Source organism: Amblyomma mixtum, chromosome 3 (genome assembly GCF_055824585.1).
Source record: "Amblyomma mixtum isolate Tamu chromosome 3, ASM5582458v1, whole genome shotgun sequence".
Taxonomy (NCBI): domain Eukaryota; kingdom Metazoa; phylum Arthropoda; class Arachnida; order Ixodida; family Ixodidae; genus Amblyomma; species Amblyomma mixtum.
The window spans coordinates 434,667,529-434,690,970 of record NC_143014.1 but is presented as its reverse complement, the minus strand read 5'-3'; the positions used below and the strand labels follow the sequence as shown (position 1 = coordinate 434,690,970).

Here is a 23,442-nt window from a genome sequence, read left to right as displayed (position 1 = left end):
AACTACATCAAGGACTTCCTCACGGACAGGACCGCCGAGCTACGAGCAGGCGACCTACAAACGCAAGAGAAGAAGCTCGGGAGCACCGGCACACCGCAGGGATCGGTCATTTCGCCGATGCTGTTCAACCTGGTAATGATCGGAGTGGCCGAGAAGCTCGCGGACATCGAAGACGTCAGGCACACCATCTACGCGGACGATATCACACTGTGGGTGACCGGCGGCAGCGACGCCCACATCGAGGGCGCTCTGCAAGCCGCCGTCGACGCGATATAAGACCACCTGGAAGGCAGCGGCTTGAGATGTTCGCCGAGAAAATCGGAGCTCCTCATACTCCCACCTACCAACAATGGCAGATGCAAGACCAGACAACGCGAATGCGAAAAAATCAAAATCGTAACCAAATCCGGCAACGTGATCCCCGAGGTCAGCAAAATCAGGATCCTAGGCATGGTCATCGAAAAGCATGGAAGAAACGGCGAAACCATCGCCCGTTTCACGGCAAAAGCGGCCAACGCTATGCGACTCCTCAAAAGAGTCACTTCCCGGAAGGCTGGCATGAGAGAGGAGAGCCTAATCAGGCTCGTCCAATCCATCATCAGCCACGTCGCGTACGTTGCAGCCTACCACAGATGGCTGCAACACGAACGCAACAAAATTAATGCAATCATCAGGAGAGCGTACAAGGCGGCGCTGGGCCTGTTCGAGTCCACGAGCACGACCCGCCTCTTACAACTCGGGATGCACAACACGCTCGAAGAAATAGCCGACGGGCAACGGACCTCTCAACTGGAGCGGCTGTCCACGACCAAAGCCGGGAGGAAGATACTGGACGACCTGGGAATAGGACACGCGAACGAGGCGGAGACGAAGCTCCCCGTCCCTGAAGAGGTCCGACGCCAGACAAGAATCGACCCCATACCCAAGAACATGGACCCCGAGTATAACAAGGGAAGAAGAGCGGCGAGGGCCAAGGCTGTCATCGGCCTGCACGCCGACGACGAGCCCGCGCGGTACGTGGACGCGGCCTAATACCAACGGAACGCCTTCGCAGCGGTCGTCATAGAGGCGTCGACCGGCGCCACGAGGATGGCAGCGAGCGTGAGAAGCGCCGGAGCGGAACAAGCGGAGGAGGTGGCCATCGCCCTGGCCATCGCCGACGCAGACTGCTACACTTTGCTGAGTGACTCGAGAGAGGCGGTGCGAAACTTCGCCAAAGGCCAAGTCTGCAAGGAGGCCGAGCGCGTACTACGAGCGACTAAACTGCAAGACAGAAGAGTAAGAATTAAGTGGTTTCCGGCGCACGCGGGCGACGCGTCGGAACGCAGTGCGATGGATGGATGGATGGATGGATGGATAGGAGCGCCCCCTTTGAAACGGGGTGGTGGCAATTGCCACCATGCTCAGCTTTTCTTTATTTATTATTTTTTTTGTTTACTGTGTTGGCAATTCTCATTAAGATTCTCCATCAACTTTTCCTACGGTTTCCTACTATTCTAACCTTATGCCACATCTCTGCTTTTCAGCCACCAATCCTCCAATCGCTTTTTGCTGACTTCCACTGCAGATTTATTTACATGACCATTGTTATCTTTAAACCCTAGGGCCTCAGAAAGAGTGACTGTGCCTGCATAGACATCCGGATGGATACCATCACATTTGATTATGAGGTGTTCAATTGTTTCCACAGATCTACCACACACTGCACATGTGTCATCTTCTTCGTTAAATTTCTTTTTGTAGCTGCGCGTTCTAAGACAACCTGATCTAGCTTCAAAAAGTAGGGCACTGCCTCTTGAGTTATCATAGAAAAATTCTTTCCTGATCTGCTTTTTCCAGAATCGATATAGTTCTACACTATGTTTCTTTTCCATTGAATTCATCCAATTTTTAACTTCCGCGTTTTTAACCTGTCGTTTAATGCTCTTTCTTTCTCCGTCCTCATGACCGGCATACTTACTGGTTAGTTTTCTAGTTCTTTTCCGCCACTGTGAGTCAACGTTCTTTCTGTATAAATATTTAAATACCTTAGCTGCCCATCTGTTATCGTCCAATTTCCTCAGGCGTTCTTCATATAGTATTTTACTCTTAGCTTCCCGTGCCTCGAACGATGCCCAGCCCATATCTCCTTGTACCGCCTCGTTTGTGGTTTTGCCGTGGGCACCTAGTGCTAATCTTCCAACAGCTCTCTGATTTACGTCTAATCTCGACTGAACTTCTGCCCTTAAGCACAGAACCGCATTGCCGAAAGTAAGTCCCGGCACCATTATTCCTTTCCAAATACCTCTTAGTACTTCATATTTGTTGTACCCCCATAATGCCCTATGTTTCATTATCCCGGCGTCTCTTCGTCCTTTTGCCCTAAGAGCCTGTTCATGCTTTTCCGTGTATATCTGCCCTTCGTTTAGCCATATCCCAAGGTATTTGTATTCGGCCACTTTGGGTATTTCGTGGCCTTGTATTGTAAGCACCTGATCAGTTGTATCGTTAAAAATCATCACACCTGATTTAGTTGCGCTAAAACTGAATCCTAGAGCGTCTCCTTCGTCTCCACAGCAATTAACCAAAGTTTGTAAATCTTCCTGGCTATCTGCTAACAGTACAATATCGTCCGCATACATTAAACCCGGGAGTCGCTGCTCAACTACATTTCCGCCTAATCTGTACGATAGATTATAACCCAGATTACTTTCTTCTAGCCTTCTTTCCATATTTATCACGTAAAGCATGAACAACAGCGGTGATAGAGGGCAACCTTGCCTTAATCCTTTGTGCACCCCTACAGTTGTGGTACTTTTTTTTCCTTCCCGTGTAATTTCAACTTCATTATCTCGGTAGATTTCCTGTAGAAAATCAATTACCTCATCACCAATACCTAAATCTTTCAATATGCTCCACAGGAGTTCCCTGTTCACGTTATCGTATGCACCGCTTATGTCTAGAAAGGCTATAAACAGAGGTCTATTTTCCGCCTTAGCTATTTCTATGCATTGGGTAAGCACGAACAGGCTATCATCTAACCGCCTACCCCTTCTGAACCCATTCTGAAGTTCTCCGAGTATCCTATTCCCTTCTACCCATGACTGCATTTTTAATTTCACCGCCTGCATTGCCAGCCTGTACATAACAGATGTTATCGTAATCGGACGGAAGGATTTTATGTTCATCTTATCTCCTTTCCCTTTATAAATCAAATTCATTTTACTCTGTCTCCAGCTGTGCGGAATTTGCTGATTTGTTATGACTGCCTGCAATGCTTTTATCAGCGCGGCCTTGCTTCTTGGGCCAAGTTCATTAATCAGCTTAATTGGAATTTCGTCTATCCCTGCGGATGTGGTTTTAGGAATATTCGCTTCCGCCTTTTCCCAGTTAAGACTAGTCAGTTCTAAGCTGTTCTCTTTTGTGCTGTCCTGTGTTGCCGCCTCACTTGGGGAGATTACCCCATTGGCGTCACTAAAAGACGCAGCTATAAATGACGTAATGTAGTCCACAGCATCGTCTCCCTCCAAACATTTTCCCTCAGCATCTATAATCTATGCGAACCACAATGAGACAGCGCACGCAGCGGCGCGAGCGCTAACCAACCGCGCCCCGGCAACACACCGTCCGACGTGGTTCGGAGCCAAGGACCGCATGACCGACTACAGCGAAATCACGAAGGCCTACCGCCTGGCTCGCTGGACTCTCCCACCCCCGCACCCGAGGCTGAGTCGAGCGGAGGCGGTACTACTGAGACAGCTCCAGACCGGATCGCTACCGAGCCCGGGACTGATGCATCGCATGTACCCCGAGATCTACCCGACCGATACGTGTAGAGTCTGCCGGAGGGAGCCGGCAGATCACACGCACATCTTGTGGGACTGCATCAGAAATCCAAAGGAAGCAAGATCAGGAACAATCCCGCCGCGGCTGGAGGCAGCCGCGAAGAGCAATGACCGTGACCAACAGCTATGGGCCGTCCAGCAGGTCCTCGGGGCGCTCGAAATGCAGGGACCCAGCGAGCCGGCAACGGCGAGCGGAGACCCGCGCCGAGTAACGGCAGCCTCGTAGACGACGTAGGCCCTCGTCGGGGCGCGCGAGCGCCCAACTGCAGGCACAAATAAAGTTGGCTCCAATCCAATCCAATCCCGCTGCAGAATTCATGCCCCTGAAAAGGATCGTTCACAACACACTGACCCAAACGCATATTAAGTGAGAGCAATTTTTTTTCCTTTCCTGGAAACATTTCGAAATAATTATGAAAGTAACTACCTAGAGTACGGAAAGAAAATAATGGGAATTGTGTGTCTTCTCTGGCGATTTTCTGCGAGAACATTGGCAACCGGAAATTTTTGTACTGTACTAGAACGCTCGCACGTTTTTATAGCGGAAGCTCTACTTCTGGCATGCAAAACATCAAGGTCATGAGCTCCGAAGAATGACCTTCAAGCGGGGGAGCGGGTGGGTGGCTGTGACGTCATACCATGTGACCCGCCGCGCCTCGGCGCAGCTACGGTGCGCGTAGCCGGCGGCGTTCGCTCGCATTCGCAACTGCGTTGAACAACGTGATCAAACAACCACCTCGCAGTTGCGCTGAATCACGTGACTCGCCGTTCATCTGATGAGATAATAAAAAGCGGGAAGCGTACCTTGACGTTCACAGGCAGCCGAGGAGGAGTCGGGCGCTGGAACCAGTGCTTCGGCTGCGTATCGCAGATGGCTGGTTGAGTCTGATTATTCTTATTTCAATTTCAATTTCAATTTCAATTTATTTCCCAGAAGGTTCTGGTCGGCTGACTGGGCTAAAAGCTGTGCGTAAACAGCTTGACGAGGCCCCAGCCAGCCGTTACAAGGCATAACAGCACACATTAAAGAATATTCATATACATAGAGAAGCAAATAGTTGATACAACAAGGAAACAAAAGAGTATCATGGATTCAAGTAAAGGCAGTGAACATATAGTTATATTAAGAGGAAACCAAAAATATCAATTCGGCAAATAACACTAACTGCAAGGAAATATACATACAATCAACTCAATAAATGACAGCAAATCTTACACACTTTATTAACGCTTTAAACGAGAAATTTGTTAAACAAACTGAGGAAAATTGGAGAGAAATTTTCAACTAAGAGAAAGAACATCAGGTTACATCATTACAAAATAATGACGTCGTGTAGCTTTGGTAGATTTATTCGTGTCTTTGTATTTGTTGAGAATTGTGGGAAGATTGTATTCTAGTGCCTGTAGCCTGTAGTCTGTTCGAAAAAACGGTACTAGCCATTTGTCTGTGTTGCGTGTGTTTACTGGATGGCTATTTTCTTTTAGCAGTGTGGTACCTTCTACCATTGATCTGAAGCTGGAAGGGAAATAGTATGACAACATAATTCGCAATTCGTACATATTTTGAATCCTTACAATATTATGCGCCTGGAGAGCTTGTCGAGTATGACCTAAGTAATCAAGATTCGCAATATGACGAATGGCTTTCTTTTGGAGCAGTGAAATTTTCTCTATGTTTGTTTTAGTAGTTGTGAGCCACACTAAAGAACAGTAATTGATGCGTGAGGCAAATAGCGCATTATATATCTGAAGTTTTATTTTACAAGGAAGAAAAGTGCGGCAGCGGCAGATTGCGCCTGTCACTGACGAGAGACTATTAGTTAACTTTTGAACGTGTGAATCCCAAGTAAGGTTAGAAGAAAATGTTACCCCAAGTATGGTGTGTTCATGAACGATTTCAATTTTCTCACCAGCACAGGTAATAACACCTTCAAACCTGATAGCCTTGTTTTTTGGTCGAAATACCATCACTTTTGATTTTGTAGGATTGATTTTGAGTATATTAGCACCACACCACTTCTGAAGAGTATCAAGCAATTGGTTACATTTGATCATTAGTTTAGTTACATCTACACCAGAGAATAGTACTGTGCAATCATCAGCATATATAATGAATTTTAAGGTCTTATCAATGTTTACAATACTGTTGATATACACATTGAATAATAAAGGGCCCAGCACGCTACCCTGCGGTACACCTCTGATGATTGGTAAAAAGGACGATTGATGGTTGGCAAGATATACGCATTGCTGCCTGTTTGCTAAGTAGGACTGTAATAAGGATAGAGGCTTACCCCTGATACCGTAAGCTGAAAGCTTATGAGTTAGAATATCATGGTCCAGAGAATCGAAAGCTTTACTGAAGTCGATGAAAAGGCTGACAGTTATTAGTTTGTTTTCAAAATTTTTCACTATGTATTCCTTAAGTTCTAATAATGCTAATTCAGTAGAGCGTCCTTTCCTGAAGCCAAACTGTGCATTAGAAATTAGGTGGAACTTTTCAAAGAATTTGTTAAAGCGGTCATATAATATCTTTTCAAATCCTTTTCCAAATGTAGGTATTATAGATATTGGGCGGTAATTTTTTGGCACGTTTTTATCCCCTCCTTTGTATACAACAGACACCCGGGACTTGTTCATCGCATTTGGAAATTCCCCGGATTCAAGAGAAAGATTGAATATATGCGTTAGTACTGGTGTTAGGTATTCTATAACATACTTGATAGGCTTCATTTGGAGGTTATCAATATCAAGGGCTTTGCTGTTTTTTAGTGACATAAATGTTCTATAAACTTCTGCTTCATCTGTTGGTGTAAGAAATATACTTTCGGCGCATGAACAACTTAAATCTTCGTTTATTTGTGAATTTTTGTGTTGTAGTGCAGTTCCAATGAAGTGCTTATTGAAAAAGTCTGCAAGACCTCGACCGGTAATTATCTGGTCTTCGTGAGTTATTTTATCAGGTAATAAATCCTTCCTGTCTCTACCCAGAACATTATTGATTACTTTCCAGGCTGCGGCCGGCTGTTGTTTACCAATACTTGCAAAGAGATTTTCAAAGTAAGCAACTTTTGCCCGCCGAAGCTCAGAATTCAGCTTGTTTCTGACCACTTTGAAATTTTTCAAAGCATCAGGATTTCGCGTCGTTAGAAAAGTGTGAAAAAGTGTATTTTTTCTCTTTATAGTCTTTAAGTGGTCGGTTGTTACCCACGGCTTTCTTATCTTCTTTGATGGAGTAAAAGTTTTGATAGGAAAGTGTTTGGAATAGATTGTGGAACGCCGACAGGGCCCGTTGGCTGAGGATAGAGCGAGGGAACATGCTAAGATTCAAGCAGCAACCAAGTCAAATCATTGATACGCAATAAAGTTAAACCACAGCAAGCCGTGCCTGACCATGCTTAATCGACCTTCTGATCTGTTAAACTCTTCAGCCGGGTTTAACCCCAGCCAGTATTTTTTAATCAAATGCACCTGCCACGTCTGTTGGCAGCACGGCTTCTGCGAAAACACTACAAGGAGAAAAATAAAATTGGCATTGCCTTAGCTCTGGTTACGCTTGGATATACAAGCGAAAAGCTGCAGTTATGCTTTGTTTGACGTCATGGATGTCGCACTTAGCACCACGATAACGGTGTAGGCAAGCGCATTATATAGCCCTCCTTCCGCACGCGTAGTAACTGTGGTAAACAAGCGGCTGAAACGAAAAGTCAAACGGTGGCGAGGAGGCGAGCGCGCAGAAATAGTGGCGGTGAGGAAGCGGCGCACATGCGCGGTAGCGCGCGGCTGCGCCGAAAGGTCAGGCGGCGGAGTCGCGGCGGCGGTTGCGGCGGCGACCGCACCGACCACCTGCGCCTCTTCTGTGACGTCACACGGCTCTGCGCACGCGCAGTTGTGGCTAATTCTGATCACAGAGCATACGACAGACCTGGTGTAGACTAGCCTAGTGAAGCTTTTCGCTTCAATATAGGGTGGGTGGATTACGCAAGTGGCTGCTACTAGGTTCAGAATATTACGCAGTGATGTCGTGGTTCGCAAGGAAGGAAGCACCACCTCTTTGATGTCACTCCTGGTCCTTGGCCTCACGCGGACCAGGCACGCGGAAGTCTTGAGTCTGCAAAAGTCCTCGTCCCTGCCGCACAGCTTGCAGAGGCGAGAGCTGAAAGAAAAAAAAGCTAATGTTACAGCTTGCACATACGAATGCTAGCGAAAACACCGCCAGAGCTTCTCGGTTTCCATTCAGTATAATGCAAACATCGCAGGGCTACCATTTAATCATTTTGCACACATTTAATCCATTCACACTAAAAAAAAAAGAACGGCTATAAAACCTTAGTAAAGAAAACGTACGTCTTGCGCCGAGATGTTTGGGCGGAAGCCGAATTGAACGTTTGAGAGAAAGCCTGTTGTTTCTAGGAATAGTTGCAGGCGATTGAGAATGACATGCTCCAAGAGCTTGCCGACACAGGTCGTTAAGGAGATGGGGCGCAAATTTTGAAGAGTGAGGGCTTTGCCCGGTTTCGGTATAAATCGCATGCTGGCATGGGTCCAGGCTGATGGGAGCGTCCCAGCTTGCCAGTGGTTATTAAAGAGCTCCGTGAGTTCCTGGAGGGAGACATCGTCCAGATTGAGTAGTGCCTTGTACGTTATGCCATCCGGCCGCTACTAGGTCCAGAATCTTACGCAGTGATGTCCTGGTCCGCAAGGAAGGTGCAGAGTTTCCATGGAAGCACCACCTCTGTTTGACATCGCTCCTGGTCCTTGGCCTCACGCGGACCAGGCACGTGGAAGTCTTGAGTCTGCAAAAGTCTTCGTCTCTGCCGCACAGTTTGCAGAGTCGAGAGCTGAAAGAAAAAAAAGCTAATGTTACAGCTTGCACATAACAACACTAGCGAACTCACAGCGAGAGCTTCTCGGTTTCCATGCAGCATAATGCAACCAGCGCAGTGCTACCATTTAATCATTTTGCACACATTTAATCCATTCACACACAAAAAAAACGGCTATAAAGCCTTAGTAAAGAAAACCACACGGCTGAGTTACAAGATCATGATGGCCAACATATTTTCACTGAGACGGATGCTCTGCTGTGGGACTCTAAAGCTGCTGCATTTAAGGCATTTCGTTTTGCCTATTTGACGAACGCTGATATTACAAAGCTTCGTGTCACGTTCCCGAATGTATTTTGTGATATTTTTGCAATCGCGCAAATTTAATTTATAACGACCGTCGCTCATAAACACATTTGCTTTATTTTTTTTCTATACACAGCACGAAATAGGCCTAGACTGAATGCAAAAAAAACAAAAATGGTAGTGATGCCTCCACAGAGGAAATACAGGCGATAACCTCTAAACACAGGACCAGCAACCCCCAAAATTAAAAAAAAAATGTGGGAAGCCCACCTGCACTTACAACTCTGGTTACTAACACAGCTAGAAAGGAAAATAGAAGCGTACGCGTTTGAGCTCGATATACAGCATTGGGGAAAGGTATGTGACAACATGGACGGGCATCTGGGTAAGAAAAACACGTGTCTCCTGCTATACGACACTTACTCGACCCCACACAGACTAACACGGCTTGACGCTATAGACTCGCTCAAATAGTACACCAACATGAAGCCATTACAGAATACAAAGCACTCAAGGGTAGATATCTAAACACCACGCAGTCCATCGGCCCACTTCACTGGTACATGGGTGAGCCGATCGAACCCTCAATTAGACCAGCAATTTTATTTAGCACGGTGGGGGTAGGGCACACCATGCGCCGACTCAAAACGACGTCGCCAACAAAATGGTGGGAAATCTAACCCGACGTCATTGACAGCCCTAACGGATCTAATGAGCAAACGCTGGCAAGAGGGGGAAATCCCCCAAGAATGGGAACATGCCAGATCCATCTTTTATCCCTAAACCATGCAAGAAGCTGACAGCCGAAAACCTAAGACCCATCTCTCTTACATCTTGACTAGGGAAAGTGATGGAACACGTACTTCAAAGTAGACCCGAAGGATATTCAGAGGATAACTACCTCCTAACCCTCTCCGTGCTAAACATCAGAGCCCACCTGTCCAAGAACGACGCTATGCTCCAGTGCAGCGAGGAAGTTATCCCCAAAAGCAAGAAAACGAAGGCCATCCTCGGATTAGGCTTAAACCAAATTAGGATTACGCTTTAAAAAAAATCTCACCAAAGCGCGCGGCAATCGTTTAAAACTTCGGTATCCGGAGGGGGGAGTGGGAAGGAACGGTACCCCCCCCCCCCCCCCCCCACCCATAGCTGCTGAGCATCAACAGAAAGCCGTCACTGAACTGAGCTTTGTACAAGGTGTTCCGCATTTATCTGTTCGGGTCGTAAAAAAATCTCATGCACAAACCACTATTCTATTTCTGCTCAAGCACAAACCACAGGGTAGCTTATGATAGTCTTCCTTTTCCGATAAATCATTTGACATTGGAACTTGCCTGGACTGTCCGGAATCGGTGAATAACTGGACTCGTCTGCGCGGATAATTTTCGTCTAGGCGAGCGGGATAGCCAAATTGAGACGCTGCGCCATCTGGCTGACTACGAGGCAACCAATATCCGCGCTCGGAGCCGGGGCAGGTCTCGCAGTAGCCCAGATGGCGCAGCCTCTCAAATCTGCTCATCAATCTGCTGCCCCGTTCGCCTAGACGAAAGTTCCCCGCGCAGGCGACTGCAGTTTTTCACCGGTTCTGGACAATTCAGGCAAGTTACGATGTTTAAATTATTTATTGAAAAAACGCAGAATATCATTTCGCAGACTATGGGCTGTGCTTGAATCCGAACAGGCAAGTAATTTGCGCAAGACATTATTTTACAACCCTGACAGATAATTACAGAACACTCTGTATATTTGGGTAGTGAAGAATGCCCCTCAATCATTCGCACCACGTGGTACTTCTCTTAAATGGCAATGGTCTGAGCTTGAACCCGAACAGGCAAGTAGTTTGCGCAAGAGAATATATACAACCCTGAAAAATAGTTATTGAACACTCTGTAGATTGGAGTAGTGAAGAATACCTCTCAATCGTTCGCACCGTGTGGTATATCTCTAAAATGACCAGGCAGTACTTATTCCATCAAGTGTGCACTGTCGGGCCGCAATCGAAAGTAACAACTGGCAATAACCGATGTGCCTACAGCTTGCGAGATCCAGCTGCATGCAAGGAGCAAGTGCAGCAACTCCAGTTTTTTTTTAAAGCAAACAGCACCTGCCATCTCTGCTGGCAGCACCGCTTCCGCCAGAACGCAACCAGGAGACAAATAGGGCGGGTGGATTACGCAAGTGGATGGTACTAGGTCCGGAATCTTACGGGGTGATATCCTGGTCCGCAAGGAAGGTGCGGAGTCGGAGGCACCCACTCTTTCAGATCGCTCCCGTTCCTCGACCTCATCCGGGCGAGGCACGTGGAGGTCTGAGTCCGCAAGAGTCCTCATCTCGCCCGCATAGCTTGGCAAGCCGAGGGCTGGAACGGAAAAGCGAATGTTACAGCTTGCACATATGCACATCAGCAAACACACAGCCTGAGCGTCTTGGTTTGCATACCCCATGCATGTTGCATGCAACCATCACAGCGGTGCTTTCATATCCCATCATGATTTTGCTCTACGTAGCTGGGAGAGAGAAACGCACGCACGCACGCACGCACGCACGCGCGCACGCACACGCACACGCACACACACACACACACACACACACACACACACACACACACACACACACACACACACACACACACACACACACACACACACACACACACACACACACACACAGAGAGAGAGAGAGAGAGAGAGAGAGAGAGAGAGAGAGAGAAAAGAGAGAACGGCTAATAACAAAGTAATGAAAGCCACACTGCTCAGTTAGAGGCCTATGGTGTCCACCGTGTTTTCACTCACGAATGCTCTGCTATGGTACTCTAAAGCTGCTACATTTAAGGCATTTCGGTTTTCCTATCTCGATGAACGCTTATGTTACAAAGCCTTGTGTCGCGTTCCCCAATTTTTTTTTGTGATATTTTTTGTAATAGCACAAATTTAACTTAAAACGATCGACCAACGTTCATAAACAGATTTCCTTTATTTGTTTACTTTTACTTGGTTTGGTTTAAGGTGTGTTCAACGTCCCAAAGCGACTCCGGCTATGAGGGACGCCGTAGTGAAGGGCTCTGGAGATTTTGACCACCTGCGGTTCTTTAACGTGCACTGACATCGCACAGTACACGGGCCTCTCGAATTTCGCCTGCATCGAATTTAGAACGCCGTGGCCGGGATCGAACCCGCGTCTACCGTGAACTCTGCGCACCTCTGATGGGCAATTTACTGTAAAGATTTGGCAAAGACGGGGGAGCATGTGAAAAAAATCAGCGCAAACAAAGGGACACTACTGGCAGACGGGGCGCCCTGTATTGCGCTGTTTTCTGCGATTCTTTCCCGCTACACGGGAACCGACCTCGGCAGCGACCACACCATCGTGGAAATCAGCATACCGGAACACACCGACACCAGCATCAAAACACACAGATGGGTAGACTGGGATGCCTTCCGAGACGCCAGAAGCCAGAAGACAGACGCTGACGGCGAGATCGAAGACATAGAGACGTGGACGGCCGAAATCACCAAGAGCGTACGCGACGCGACCAAAGAAATTGAAACGGACGCTGCGATTGATAAAGTAGACAGCCGGCTAGCGCATCTCATCGAAGCCAAGCAGTCAATACTCAGTCGCTGGAAGAACCAACGGCTCAACCGCAGACTCAGAAAGAAGGTGGCGGAGGTCAACCGAGCGATCGAGGAGCACTGCCGCGCTCTATGCACGCAACAGTGGATCGAGATCTTCAACGCGGCAGACGGGCAGATGCATAGCGGGCAGACGTGGAACCTGCTGCGGCACCTGCTTGACGAAACCAAGACCAAGTCGCACCAAAGGGACAGACTCGCCAAGCTCATACATCGGGCGGTCTCGGTACACGGCGCCGATGAAGTCACCAGGCGCATCAATGACAAATACCTGCCCACTACACCCACCGAACAACACGCGCCGTACGGCGGCCTACCCAACGCGAAGCTCGACCGTGACATCGACGTCGAGGAGGTCCGCGCGGCCCTGCACGCCCTCAACAGCCGGTCGGCAGCTGGCCCGGACCTCGTCATGAACAAGACGCTCAAGAACCTCGACGACGGCTCGATTGAGAACCTCGCAAAATACTTGAAGTGCTGGAAAGCGCCGCGCTACCAAAGCAGTGGAAGACAGCCAAGACTATCCTGATACCCAAGACGGGGAAGCCACCGGACACGGACAACCTTCGGCCCATCTCGCTCACGTCCTGCGTGGGCAAGGTGCTGGAGCACGTCCTGCTCAACAGGTGGCAAGACTACCTGGAACGAGAAGGGCTGTATCCGGCCACGGTGATCGGCTTCAGACAGCACCTCAGTACGCAGGACGCGATGCTGCAGCTCAAATACCAAATCATAGACAATGGCGGCAGCGCCCGCGACAACAAGGCAATCCTGGGTCTCGACCTAAAGAGCGCCTTTGATAATGTGAAAAACTCGGCGATTCTGTCCCAAGTCTCTAAGCTCAACATGGGCGAAAGATCCTACAACTACATCAAGGACTTCCTCACGGACAGGACCGCCGAGCTACGAGCAGGCGACCTACAAACGCAAGAGAAGAAGCTCGGGAGCACCGGCACACCGCAGGGATCGGTCATTTCGCCGATGCTGTTCAACCTGGTAATGATCGGAGTGGCCGAGAAGCTCGCGGACATCGAAGACGTCAGGCACACCATCTACGCGAACGATGTCACACTGTGGGTGACCGGCGGCAGCGACGCCCACATCGAGGGCGCTCTGCAAGCCGCCTGTAGGGTTCGGCACGCTGCCACCTCTTTTTGCACATGTGTTGTGAACATTCCGCGAGAGGGCAGTGGCCTAGGCTGCGCGTCCCGTTTTGTTTTGTGTTGTTTGGTTTTAGTGCGCGCCGTTGGAAGGGGAGGAGCGGTTGGTCTCCCCGTTCGTTCTTGCGTTTTCCCTTGCCACTCCGGACGGCGGGGCTCTCTGCCGACATCGACCTTGGGCTCCTGTCCCCCGTCTTTCCGGAATCCTGCCTCCCGGGGGGGAGAAGCCGCCGGCCATAAACAAGCGAGAACGGTCTTGGTTTCGTCGCGTAGCGACGTGCTGTGTACTAGGCTAGGAGCCGAAAGTGTTAAAACTAATGTCAGGCGGGAAGCGGTAACACAGTTCAATTTTGCGTGTGGAAAGGGGCGCGGGATCGGGGTGAACTCGTGAACAGACCCGCGCCCGAGGGTTTTTGGGGCTAGCTACTCGGAGCTGTCAGGCGCTCGGTCTGACCGAGCGCGGAGGTAGCGGCCGTTGAGAGCTGGTGCAAGGCGCACCAGTTCGACTGTTGGGACGTGGTGTCCCTCGCCTCTGTGCAGGCGGTCGGCTAGGCCGGCCGCGGATAGTTTGGCCGTACTGAATCTTGTACGCATCTGTAAATAGCCTGTATAAAAGTTCATCGTTTCTCCCTGAATCACTTCGCCTGGAAGTCACTTCATCGAGAAGACCTTCTAGCGGTGCATCCAATTGCTGGAAACCACCGAACCAACACCACCGGCACAACATTACTCCGCCGTCGACGCGATAGAAGACCACCTGGAAGGCACCGGCTTGAGATGTTCGCCGAGCAAATCGGAGCTCCTCATACTCCCACCTACCAACAATGGCAGATGCAAGACCAGACAACGCGAATGCGAAAAAATCAAAATCGTAACAAAATCCGGAAACGTGATCCCTGAGGTCAGCAAAATCAGGATCCTAGGCATGGTCATCGAAAAGCATGGAAGAAACGGCGAAACCATCGCCCGTCTCACGGCAAAAGCGGCCAACGCTATGCGACTCCTCAAGAGTCACTTCCCGGAAGGCTGGCATGAGAGAGGAGAGCCTAATCAGGCTCGTCCAATCCTTCATCATCAGCCACGTCGCGTACGTTGCAGCCTACCACAGATGGCTGCAACACGAATGCAACAAAATTAATGTAATCATCAGGAGAGCGTACAAGGCGGCGCTGGGCCTGTTCGAGTCCACGAGCACGACCCGCCTCTTACAACTCGGGATGCACAACACGCTCGAAGAAATAGCCGACGGGCAACGGACCTCTCAACTGGAGCGGCTGTCCACGACCAAAGCCGGGAGGAAGATACTGGACGACCTGGGAATAGGACACTCGAACGAGGCGGAGACGAAGCTCCCCGTCCCCGAAGAGGTCCGACGCCAGACCAGAATCGACCCCATACCCAAGAACATGGACCCCGAGTATAACAAGGGAAGAAGAGCGGCGAGGGCCAAGGCTGTCATCGGCCTGCACGCCAACGACGAGCACGCGCGGTACGTGGACGCGGCCTAATACCAATGGAACGCCTTCGCAGCGGTCGTCATAGAGGCGTCGACCGGCGCCACGAGGACGGCAGCGAGCGTGAGAAGCGCCGGAGCGGAACAAGCGGAGGAGGTGGCCATCGCCCTGGCCATCGCCGACGCAGACTGCTACACGGTGCTGAGTGACTCGAGACAGGCGGTGCGAAACTTCGCCAAAGGCCAAGTCTGCGAGGAGGCCGAGCGCGTACTACGAGCGACTAAACTGCAAGACAGAAGAGTAAGAATCAAGTGGTTTCCGGCGCACGCGGGCGACGCGTCGGAACGCAGTGCGAACCACAATGAGACGGCGCACGCAGCGGCGCGAGCGCTAACCAACCGCGCCCCGGCAACACACCGTCCGACGTGGTTCGGAGCCAAGGATCGCATGACCGACTACAGCGAAATCACGAAGGCCTACCGCCTAGCTCGCAGGACTCTCCCACCCCCGCACCCGAGGCTGAGTCGAGCGGAGGCGGTACTACTGAGACAGCTCCAGACCGGATCGCTACCGAGCCCGGGACTGATGCATCGCATGTACCCCGAGACCTACCCGACCGATACGTGTAGAGTCTGCCGGAGGGAGCCGGCAGATCACACGCACATCTTGTGGGACTGCATCAGAAATCCAAAGGAAGCAAGATCAGGAACAATCCCGCCGCGGCTGGAGGCAGCCGCGAAGAGCAACGACCATGACCAACAGCTATGGGCCGTCCAGCAGGTCCTCGGGGCGCTCGAAATGCAGGGATCCAGCGAGCCGGCAACGGCGAGCGGAGACCCGCGCCGAGTAACGGCAGCCTCGTAGACGACGTAGGCCATCCTCCATGACGTAGGCTCTCGTCGGGGCGCGCGAGCGCCCAACTGCAGGCACAAATAAAGTTTGCTCCAATCCAATCCAATCCCGCTGCAGAATTCATGCCCCTGAAAAGGATCGTTCACAACACACTGACCCAAGCGCATATTAAGTGAGAGCTATTTTTTTTCCTTTCCTGGAAACATTTCGAAATAATTCTGAAAGCAACTACCTAGAGTATGGAAAGAAAATAATGGGAATTGTGTGACTTCTCTGGAGATTCTCTGCGAGAACATTGGCAACCGGAAATTTTTGAACTGTACTAGAACGCTCGCACGTTTTTATAGCGGAAGCTCTATTTCTGGCATGCAAAACCTCAAGGTCATGTGGCTCCGAAGAATGACCTTCAAGCGGGTGTGTGGCTGTGACGTCATACCATGTGACCCGCCGCGCCTCGGCGCAGCTACGGTGCGCGTAGCCGGCGGTGTTCGCTCGCATTCGCAACTGCGTTCAACAACGTGATTCAACGCTCACCTCACAGTTGCGCTGAAGCACGTGACGCGCCGTTCATCTGATATGTTAATAAAAAGCCCAAAGCGTACCTTGACGTTTGCAGACAGCCACGGAGGAGTCAAGCGCTGGAACCAGTGCTTCGGCTGGGTATCGCAGATGGCTGGTTGAGTCTGATTATTCTTATGACCAAGAACGCCGACAGGGCTCGTTGGCTGAGGATAGAGCGAGGAAACATGACAAGATTGAAGCAGCAACCAAGTCAAGTCATTGACACGCAATAAAGTTAAACCACAGCAAACCGTGCCTGACCATGCTTAATCGACCTACTGATCAGTAAACTCTTCAGCAGGGTTGAACCCCAGCCAGTATTTTTTAATCGAATGCACCTGCCACGTCTGTTGGCAGCAGGGATTCTGCGAAAACGCTACAAGGAGAAAAATAAAAGTGGCATTGCCTTAGCTCTGGTTACGCTTGGATATACAAGCGAAAAGCTGCAGTTATGCTATGTTTGACGTCATGGCTGTCGCAGTTCGCACACAATGCACTGGGAGCACCACGATAACGGTATAGGCAAGCGCGTTATATAGCCCTCCTTCCGCACGCGTAGTAACTGTGGTAAACAGGCGGCTGCAGCGAAAGGGCGAACGGTGGCGAGGAGGCGAGCGCGGTGTAGTAGCGGCGGTGAGGAGGCGGCGCACATGCGCAGTAGCGCGCGGCTGCGCCGAAACGTCAGGCGGCGGAGTCGCGGCGGTGGTGGTGATGATAAACTTTAATATGCAAAGAGAGTTTGAGGGTCAAAAAACCCTGCTGCATGGTCGGTATCCTTAGTCCGGGACACCGCACGACGAGGCCCCGTCTCGCGCCCGCTTTACTAGAGCCCTTTGAGACTCCAGTGTGGAGCAGTTGAGGAGGGCAGTCTCCCATGCCTCTCGGGTGGGGGTGGGGGAAGGTGAGGATTCTGAGTACATGCCCACACCATGTGAAAGATATCGCAGATCTCTCCACAGTGCGGGCAGCGCCCATCTGTGTTCGGATCGAAGTGTTTTGCTATGGCAGGACAGAGAAGAGTTCCGTCGCGGCGGCGGTTGCGGCGGCGGCCGCTCCGACCACCTGCGCCTCTTCTGTGACGTCACACGGCTCTGCGCACGCGCAGTTGTGGCTAATTCTGATCACGGAGCATACGCCAGACCCGGTGTAGACAAGCTTAATGAAGCTTTTCGCTTCAAAATAGGGTGGGTGGATTACGCAAGTGGCTGCTACTGGGTTCAGAATATTACGCAGTGATGTCGTGGTTCGCAAGGAAGGTGCAGAGCTGGAAGCACCACCTCTCTGACATCGCTCCTGGTCCTTGGCCTCACGCGGACCAGGCACGCGGAAGTCTTGAGTCTGCAAAGGTCCTCGTCTCTGCCGCACAGTTTGCAGAGTCGAGAGCTGAAAGAAAAAAAAAAGATAATGTTACAGCTTGCACATAACAACACTAGCGAACACACAGCCAGAGCCTCTCAGTTGCCATGCAGCACAATGCAAGCATCGCACTGCTACCATTTAATCATTTTGCGCACATTTAATCCATTCACACACAAAAGAAAACGGCTATAAAACCTTAGTAAAGAAAACCACACGTCTGAGTTAGAGGATCATGGTGCCCAACCTATTTTGCCGCCGCGGTGGCTCAGTGGCTATGGTGCTCGGCTGCTGTCCCGAAAGACGCGGGTTCGATCCCGGCCGCGGCGGTTGAATTTCTTTGGAGGAGAAGTTCGAGGCCCGTGTACTGTGCGATGTCAGTGCACGTTAAAGAACCCCAGGTGGTCGAAATTTCCGGAGCCCTCCACTACGGCGTCTCTCATAGCCTTAGTCGCTTTGGGACGTTAAACCCCATAAACCAAACCAACCATATTTTCACTGAGACGGATGCTCTGCTGTGGGACTCTAAAGCTGCTGCATTTAAGGCATTTCGTTTTGCGTATTTGACGAACGCTAATATTACAAAGCTATGTCACGTTCCCGAATTTATTTTATTTTATGATATTTTTGCAATAGCGCAAATTTAAGTTATAACGACCGTCGTTCATAAACACATTTGCTTTATTTTTTTTTCAATACACAGCACCAAACAGGCCTATGCTGAATGTAAAAATACAAAAATTGTAGTCATGCCCCCACAGAGGAAATACAGGCGATAACCTCTAAACACACGACCAACAACGCCCAAATTAAAAAAAAAAAATCTCTGCCTCTCCCGTAAACGAGAGTAGAGTAAGCATGAAATGTTTACGGGCCTAATGTCATCTCGGTGGACACCCGAACCGCACCGTACAGGAAGGGAGGAACGCCACCACCCGTTCAGCGCGATGCCTTGCCGTTTGAACGCAAGGTTTTTTGAGGAAAGGAAATGGCGCAGTAATTCTCTGCAATCTCGGTGGACACCCGAACCGCACCGTAAAGGGAGAAACGCCACCACCCGTTCGGCGCGATGCCTTGCCCTTTGAACGCAGCGCTTCTCCCCCGGATCACGTACGACAACGAAGTGTAACATGGCATTTATGTGCTTTTTGCACGCGTTATTAGAAATCGGAAATTATAATTCCGTGCATTATCAAACCCACAGCTCCACTGATATCTTGATAAACATTGAGAAGGCACTGGCAGCAGTTATTTTTTGTCTCGTTTGGAGACCGACCGGCGCTTGCATGCCGGTCGCGTAGGAGGGCTTAGAGAGTCTCGTTAAATCTCGTTAAGTCTCGTACGGTGCCCGGATATTCTCGTTTCAGAGCCCGGATGACTGGAATTCAGTGCCCGGATGAGTGGATTTCAGTGCCCGGATGACTGGAATTCAGTGCCCGGATGAGTGGAATTCAGTGCCCGGATGAGTGGATTTCAATGCCCGGATGAGTGGATTTCAATGCCCGGATGAGTGGATCTCGGTCTCGGCGTGACGTCACCACACTGCCGACAACGGGGGCTAAAAGCATTTCATGCTTAATATTTGGGAAGCCCACCTGCACTTACAACTGCGGGTACTAACACAGCTAGAAAGGAAAATAGAAGCCTATGCGTTCGAGCTCGATATGCAGCATTGTGGACAGGTATCAACATGAACGGGCATTTGGGTAAGAAAAACACGTGTCCCGCTACGACACTTACTCGACCCCACGCAAGCTAAAACGGCTCGACGCTATAAACTCGCTCAAATAATACAGCAACATGAAGGCAATACAGAACACATCAAAGAACTCAAGGTTAGATAGATATCTAAACACCACGTAGTCCATCGACACACTTCACTGGTACATGGGCGAGCCGATCGAACCCTCATTTAGACCAGGAATTTTAGCACGGTGGAGGTATGGCACACCATGCGCCAACTCAAAACGGCGTCACCAACAAGGTGGTGAGAAATCTAACGCGACTTCACTGACGGCCCTATCTGATCTAATGAACAAACAATGGCAAGAGGGCGAATTCTGCCAAGAATGGGAACATGCCAGAATGATATTTTATCCCTAAACCAGGAAAGAATCTGACAGCCGAAAACCTAAGACCCGTCTCTCTCACATCTTGTTTAGGTCAAGTAATGGAACACGTACTTATAAGTAGACTGGAAGGATATGCAGAGCATAACAACCTCCTAACCCCCTCCGTGCTGAACTTAAGAGCCCACCTGTCCAACCAGGACACCATGCTCCAGCGTAGCGAAGCCCAAAAGCAAGAACGCGAAGGCCATCCTCGGATTACGCTTAAACCAAATTAGGATTAGGCTTTAACAAAATCTCACCAAAGCCCATGGATATCGTCTCTAAATCTTCGGTATCCGGAGGGGGGAGTGGAAAAAATGGTATCCCCCTCCCTCGCCACCCCCCCCCCCCCCCCCCCCATGGTTGCAGAGCATCTACAGAGAGCCGTCACTGAACTGAGCCTTGTACAGGGTGTTCCGGATTTATCTGTCCGGGTTGTAAAAAAAATCTCCTGCGCAAACCACTGATCTATTTCTGCTCAAGCACAGACCACAGGGTGGCTTATGGTAGTATTCCCCGATAAATAATTTAACATAGTAATTTGCCTGGACTCTCCGGAATGGGTGAAAAACTGCAGTCGTCACCGCGGACAATTTTCGTCTACGTGAGCGAAATGGCCAAATTAAGACGCTGCGCCTTCTGGCTGGCAGCGAGGCAGCCAATATCCGCGCTCGGAGCTGGAGCAGGTCTCTCAGTAGCCCAGATGGCGCAGTGTGTGTGTCACAGAAGTGGCGGCAGCCTGTAAATTACTTTTGTTTGTATAAAACTGATGCGTCCGCGGTTCTTTGTATGTGCCTCGGGAAGAGCAAGAATGCATGCACGCTTTTTTCAGTTATGTAGACAACCCCTCGCGTTGCGAAAGCGGAGGCGGCTGAAACTCGTCCCCGATACTGCCGGTCTAGAGCTGACCATTAGCGGGAAAGAAGTTGCGGCCTACGTGACTGGCTTTTTGGTTGTGTTTTACTTTTTTGCCTTTCCAAGGTCACCGAATCGAGAGTCGAAGCCTGGGGCTTCTTTTTAGTTGTGCGTTAATTTTTTCCTCCTCCAAGATGGCGGCCATGCAGAGTCAAAGTGTAGGTGCCTACGTGCTCTCGTTGCGCTTTTTGGTGTTTTGTTTTTTCGACGCCGACGCTGTGGCGCCGCGAGTGCTCGCTCGCTAGTGCCCGAGGGCTTTAAAAGGGGGCCGTATGGAAACGAACTTCAGTCCGCTCGTCGGTGGAAACGCTGCCGCCGCGAACTCCCGGGTCTCCGAGCCGCCGCACCGCATCCTCGAAACCGCAAGCTGCCCTGGACGGACGTCGCCTTCGGGGGCCGCACTGACTGCGTGTTTGGGATGGACTGCAGCCGCGCTTCCCGGTTGACTGTATGTTTGTTCACCTTCTGACTTTCAATCGACTGTATCTTATTGGCCTCTCACTTATGTTCTGACCTGTGTAGAAATATTCAATGTATAACTAATTCAGTGTGTTTACTGTTATGTGCTTTCCGCAATTGTTTTGTAGAATGTAAATTACGTGTCTGTGAGAGCTGCCGCATTGTTCAATCGAAGCTATAAACTTTGTTTTGTTGTTGTTTCCTCTTAACACGCCTCGGTCTCAGTCACTACGTTTGCTTACCGGCTACGCCGGGCATCAAACGGCCACCCCCTCATTGTCCGGACTCGGTGATGATGTCGACTAGTCGCCGAACCCGTGACAATTAACTGGCGTCCGCGACAGGACGTTTGATGCGAAGGGAACGTGGTGAACTGAGAGGGAGACTTGTTGAGGTATTGAACTGTGCCGACTTTATAGAGGTGTCTTGTATCAATAGGATTTGCTTTGTGCTGAGCTTGTAGCTGTGTTATTGAAAGTGTGCTTGGAGATAGAAGCATGGATCTGGAAAGGTTGATAGCTATGGGTAGCCAGTTGGGGCTGAAAGGCACTGAGCTCAGAAAATGGGTCGAAGATAAGCAGCGCGAAGAGCGGGCGTTTGCCCGAGAGAGAGCGGAGCAGGAGCGCGCAGCCGCGGAGCAAAAGCGCGCGGCCGCAGAGGCGGAGCGCGCGGCCGCGAAGGCAGCTGACGAACGTCAGATAGAGATTATGCGTTTGAAAATAGAGCAGCTGCGACTAAAGAAAGAGGCTAGAGTGAAAGAGCGGGAAAGGCAGCCAACAGAACGCGTGTGCGACGCGATCTGCGGCGTCACCGAATCGGACAGCGAGGGAGCCATTCCTGTTCCGACACTTGAACAGTCGGAAGCCGAGCGAGATGTGGAGCTTTCTGATGATTTGACGGCGGATCCACGGAGACAGCCCCGAGAAGTTATTTCAGAACACTCTCGCATCTTCTCCGACGTCCCGGGCAAGACGGACTGGGCCGAGTGCCGGTTAGACCATACTACCCGCACTCCGGTCCAGGTAAGACAATACCCACTTCCGTTTTCGACGAGAGAAGGCGTAGAAAGAGAGATGCAGCAGATGGAGCGACTGGGAACAATCGAGAAGACCCAGTCACCCTACAATTCACCGGTCCTCTTGGTGAAGAAACCTGAAGGCACGAACCGGCGTTGCATTGATTTCCGACGCCTGAACGACGTCCTGGTTGCCGATTCGGAGCCAATGCCCAGAGCGGACGCGGTCTTCGCTGCAGCTGGAGAGAGGAAATACTTCTCAAAGGTAGACTTTGCCAAAGGATATTGGCAAATCCCATTGACTGAGGAGTCCAAGCCCAAAACGGCGTTTTCAACGACATCGGGTCTCTTCCAATTCCGTTTTATGCCGTTCGGTATAAAAACTGCCCCGGCAGTATTTTCAAGATTGATGCAACGAGTGGTGGAGGGAATTCCCGGAGTGCAGCACTACTATGATGATGTCCTCGTTGCCAGTGCTACGTGGGAGGAGCATCTTTCTTCGCTGAGGCAGCTGTTTGCGAGAATCGAGATGGCCGGCCTGACAGTACGACCAAGCAAATGCGAATTCGGGATGGAAAGCATCGAGTTCCTCGGGCATCGCATTGGCAGAGGTGAGCTGGCACCACTCGGTAAAACGCTCGACAAGATACAGGCGGCGCCAACTCCTCGAACAAAGCGTCAGGTACGCGCTTTCCTTGGCTTGTCGGGGTATTACCGCGACTTCATCCCCGACTACGCAAGAATAAGCGAGCCCCTCACCCAGCTGACGAGAAAAGGAGAGAGGAACGTCGTAAGGTGGACGCCGGCCCATCAGGAAGCCTTCGAAGAGCTCAAGCGACGAGTCTCAAGCCCTCCGATACTACGGCTGCCAGACTTCTCCAAACAGTTTGTGCTGCGCACGGACGCCTCTGATACCAGCCTTGGCGCGGTACTAATGCAGCGGCACGACGGAACGCTTCACCCGGTGGCAT

The 23,442-nt window shown here is 50.5% G+C and overlaps 1 protein-coding gene across 3 annotated transcripts in view; it reads right to left on the bottom strand.

Moving 5' to 3' along the window:
* LOC149358182 (uncharacterized) overlaps positions 1-23,442 on the bottom strand; it is a 37,672-nt gene that overhangs the window by 6,877 nt on the left and 7,353 nt on the right. The window contains exons 4-11 of one of the 3 annotated variants that reach the window (XM_089585097.1): positions 17,845-17,998; positions 16,657-16,779; positions 15,815-16,122; positions 11,163-11,315; positions 8,505-8,665; positions 7,875-7,980; positions 4,629-4,682; positions 3,850-4,147 (exon numbers count right to left, since the gene is read on the bottom strand). In XM_089585097.1, coding sequence (XP_089441223.1) covers positions 3,866-4,147; positions 4,629-4,682; positions 7,875-7,980; positions 8,505-8,665; positions 11,163-11,243 — 684 coding nt within the window. In that variant the 5' untranslated portion in view covers positions 11,244-11,315; positions 15,815-16,122; positions 16,657-16,779; positions 17,845-17,998 and the 3' untranslated portion in view covers positions 3,850-3,865. The remainder of the gene's footprint in view (positions 1-3,849; positions 4,148-4,628; positions 4,683-7,874; positions 7,981-8,504; positions 8,666-11,162; positions 11,316-15,814; positions 16,123-16,656; positions 16,780-17,844; positions 17,999-23,442) is intronic. The other 2 variants (XM_089585099.1, XM_089585098.1) reach the window with 2 other exon arrangements.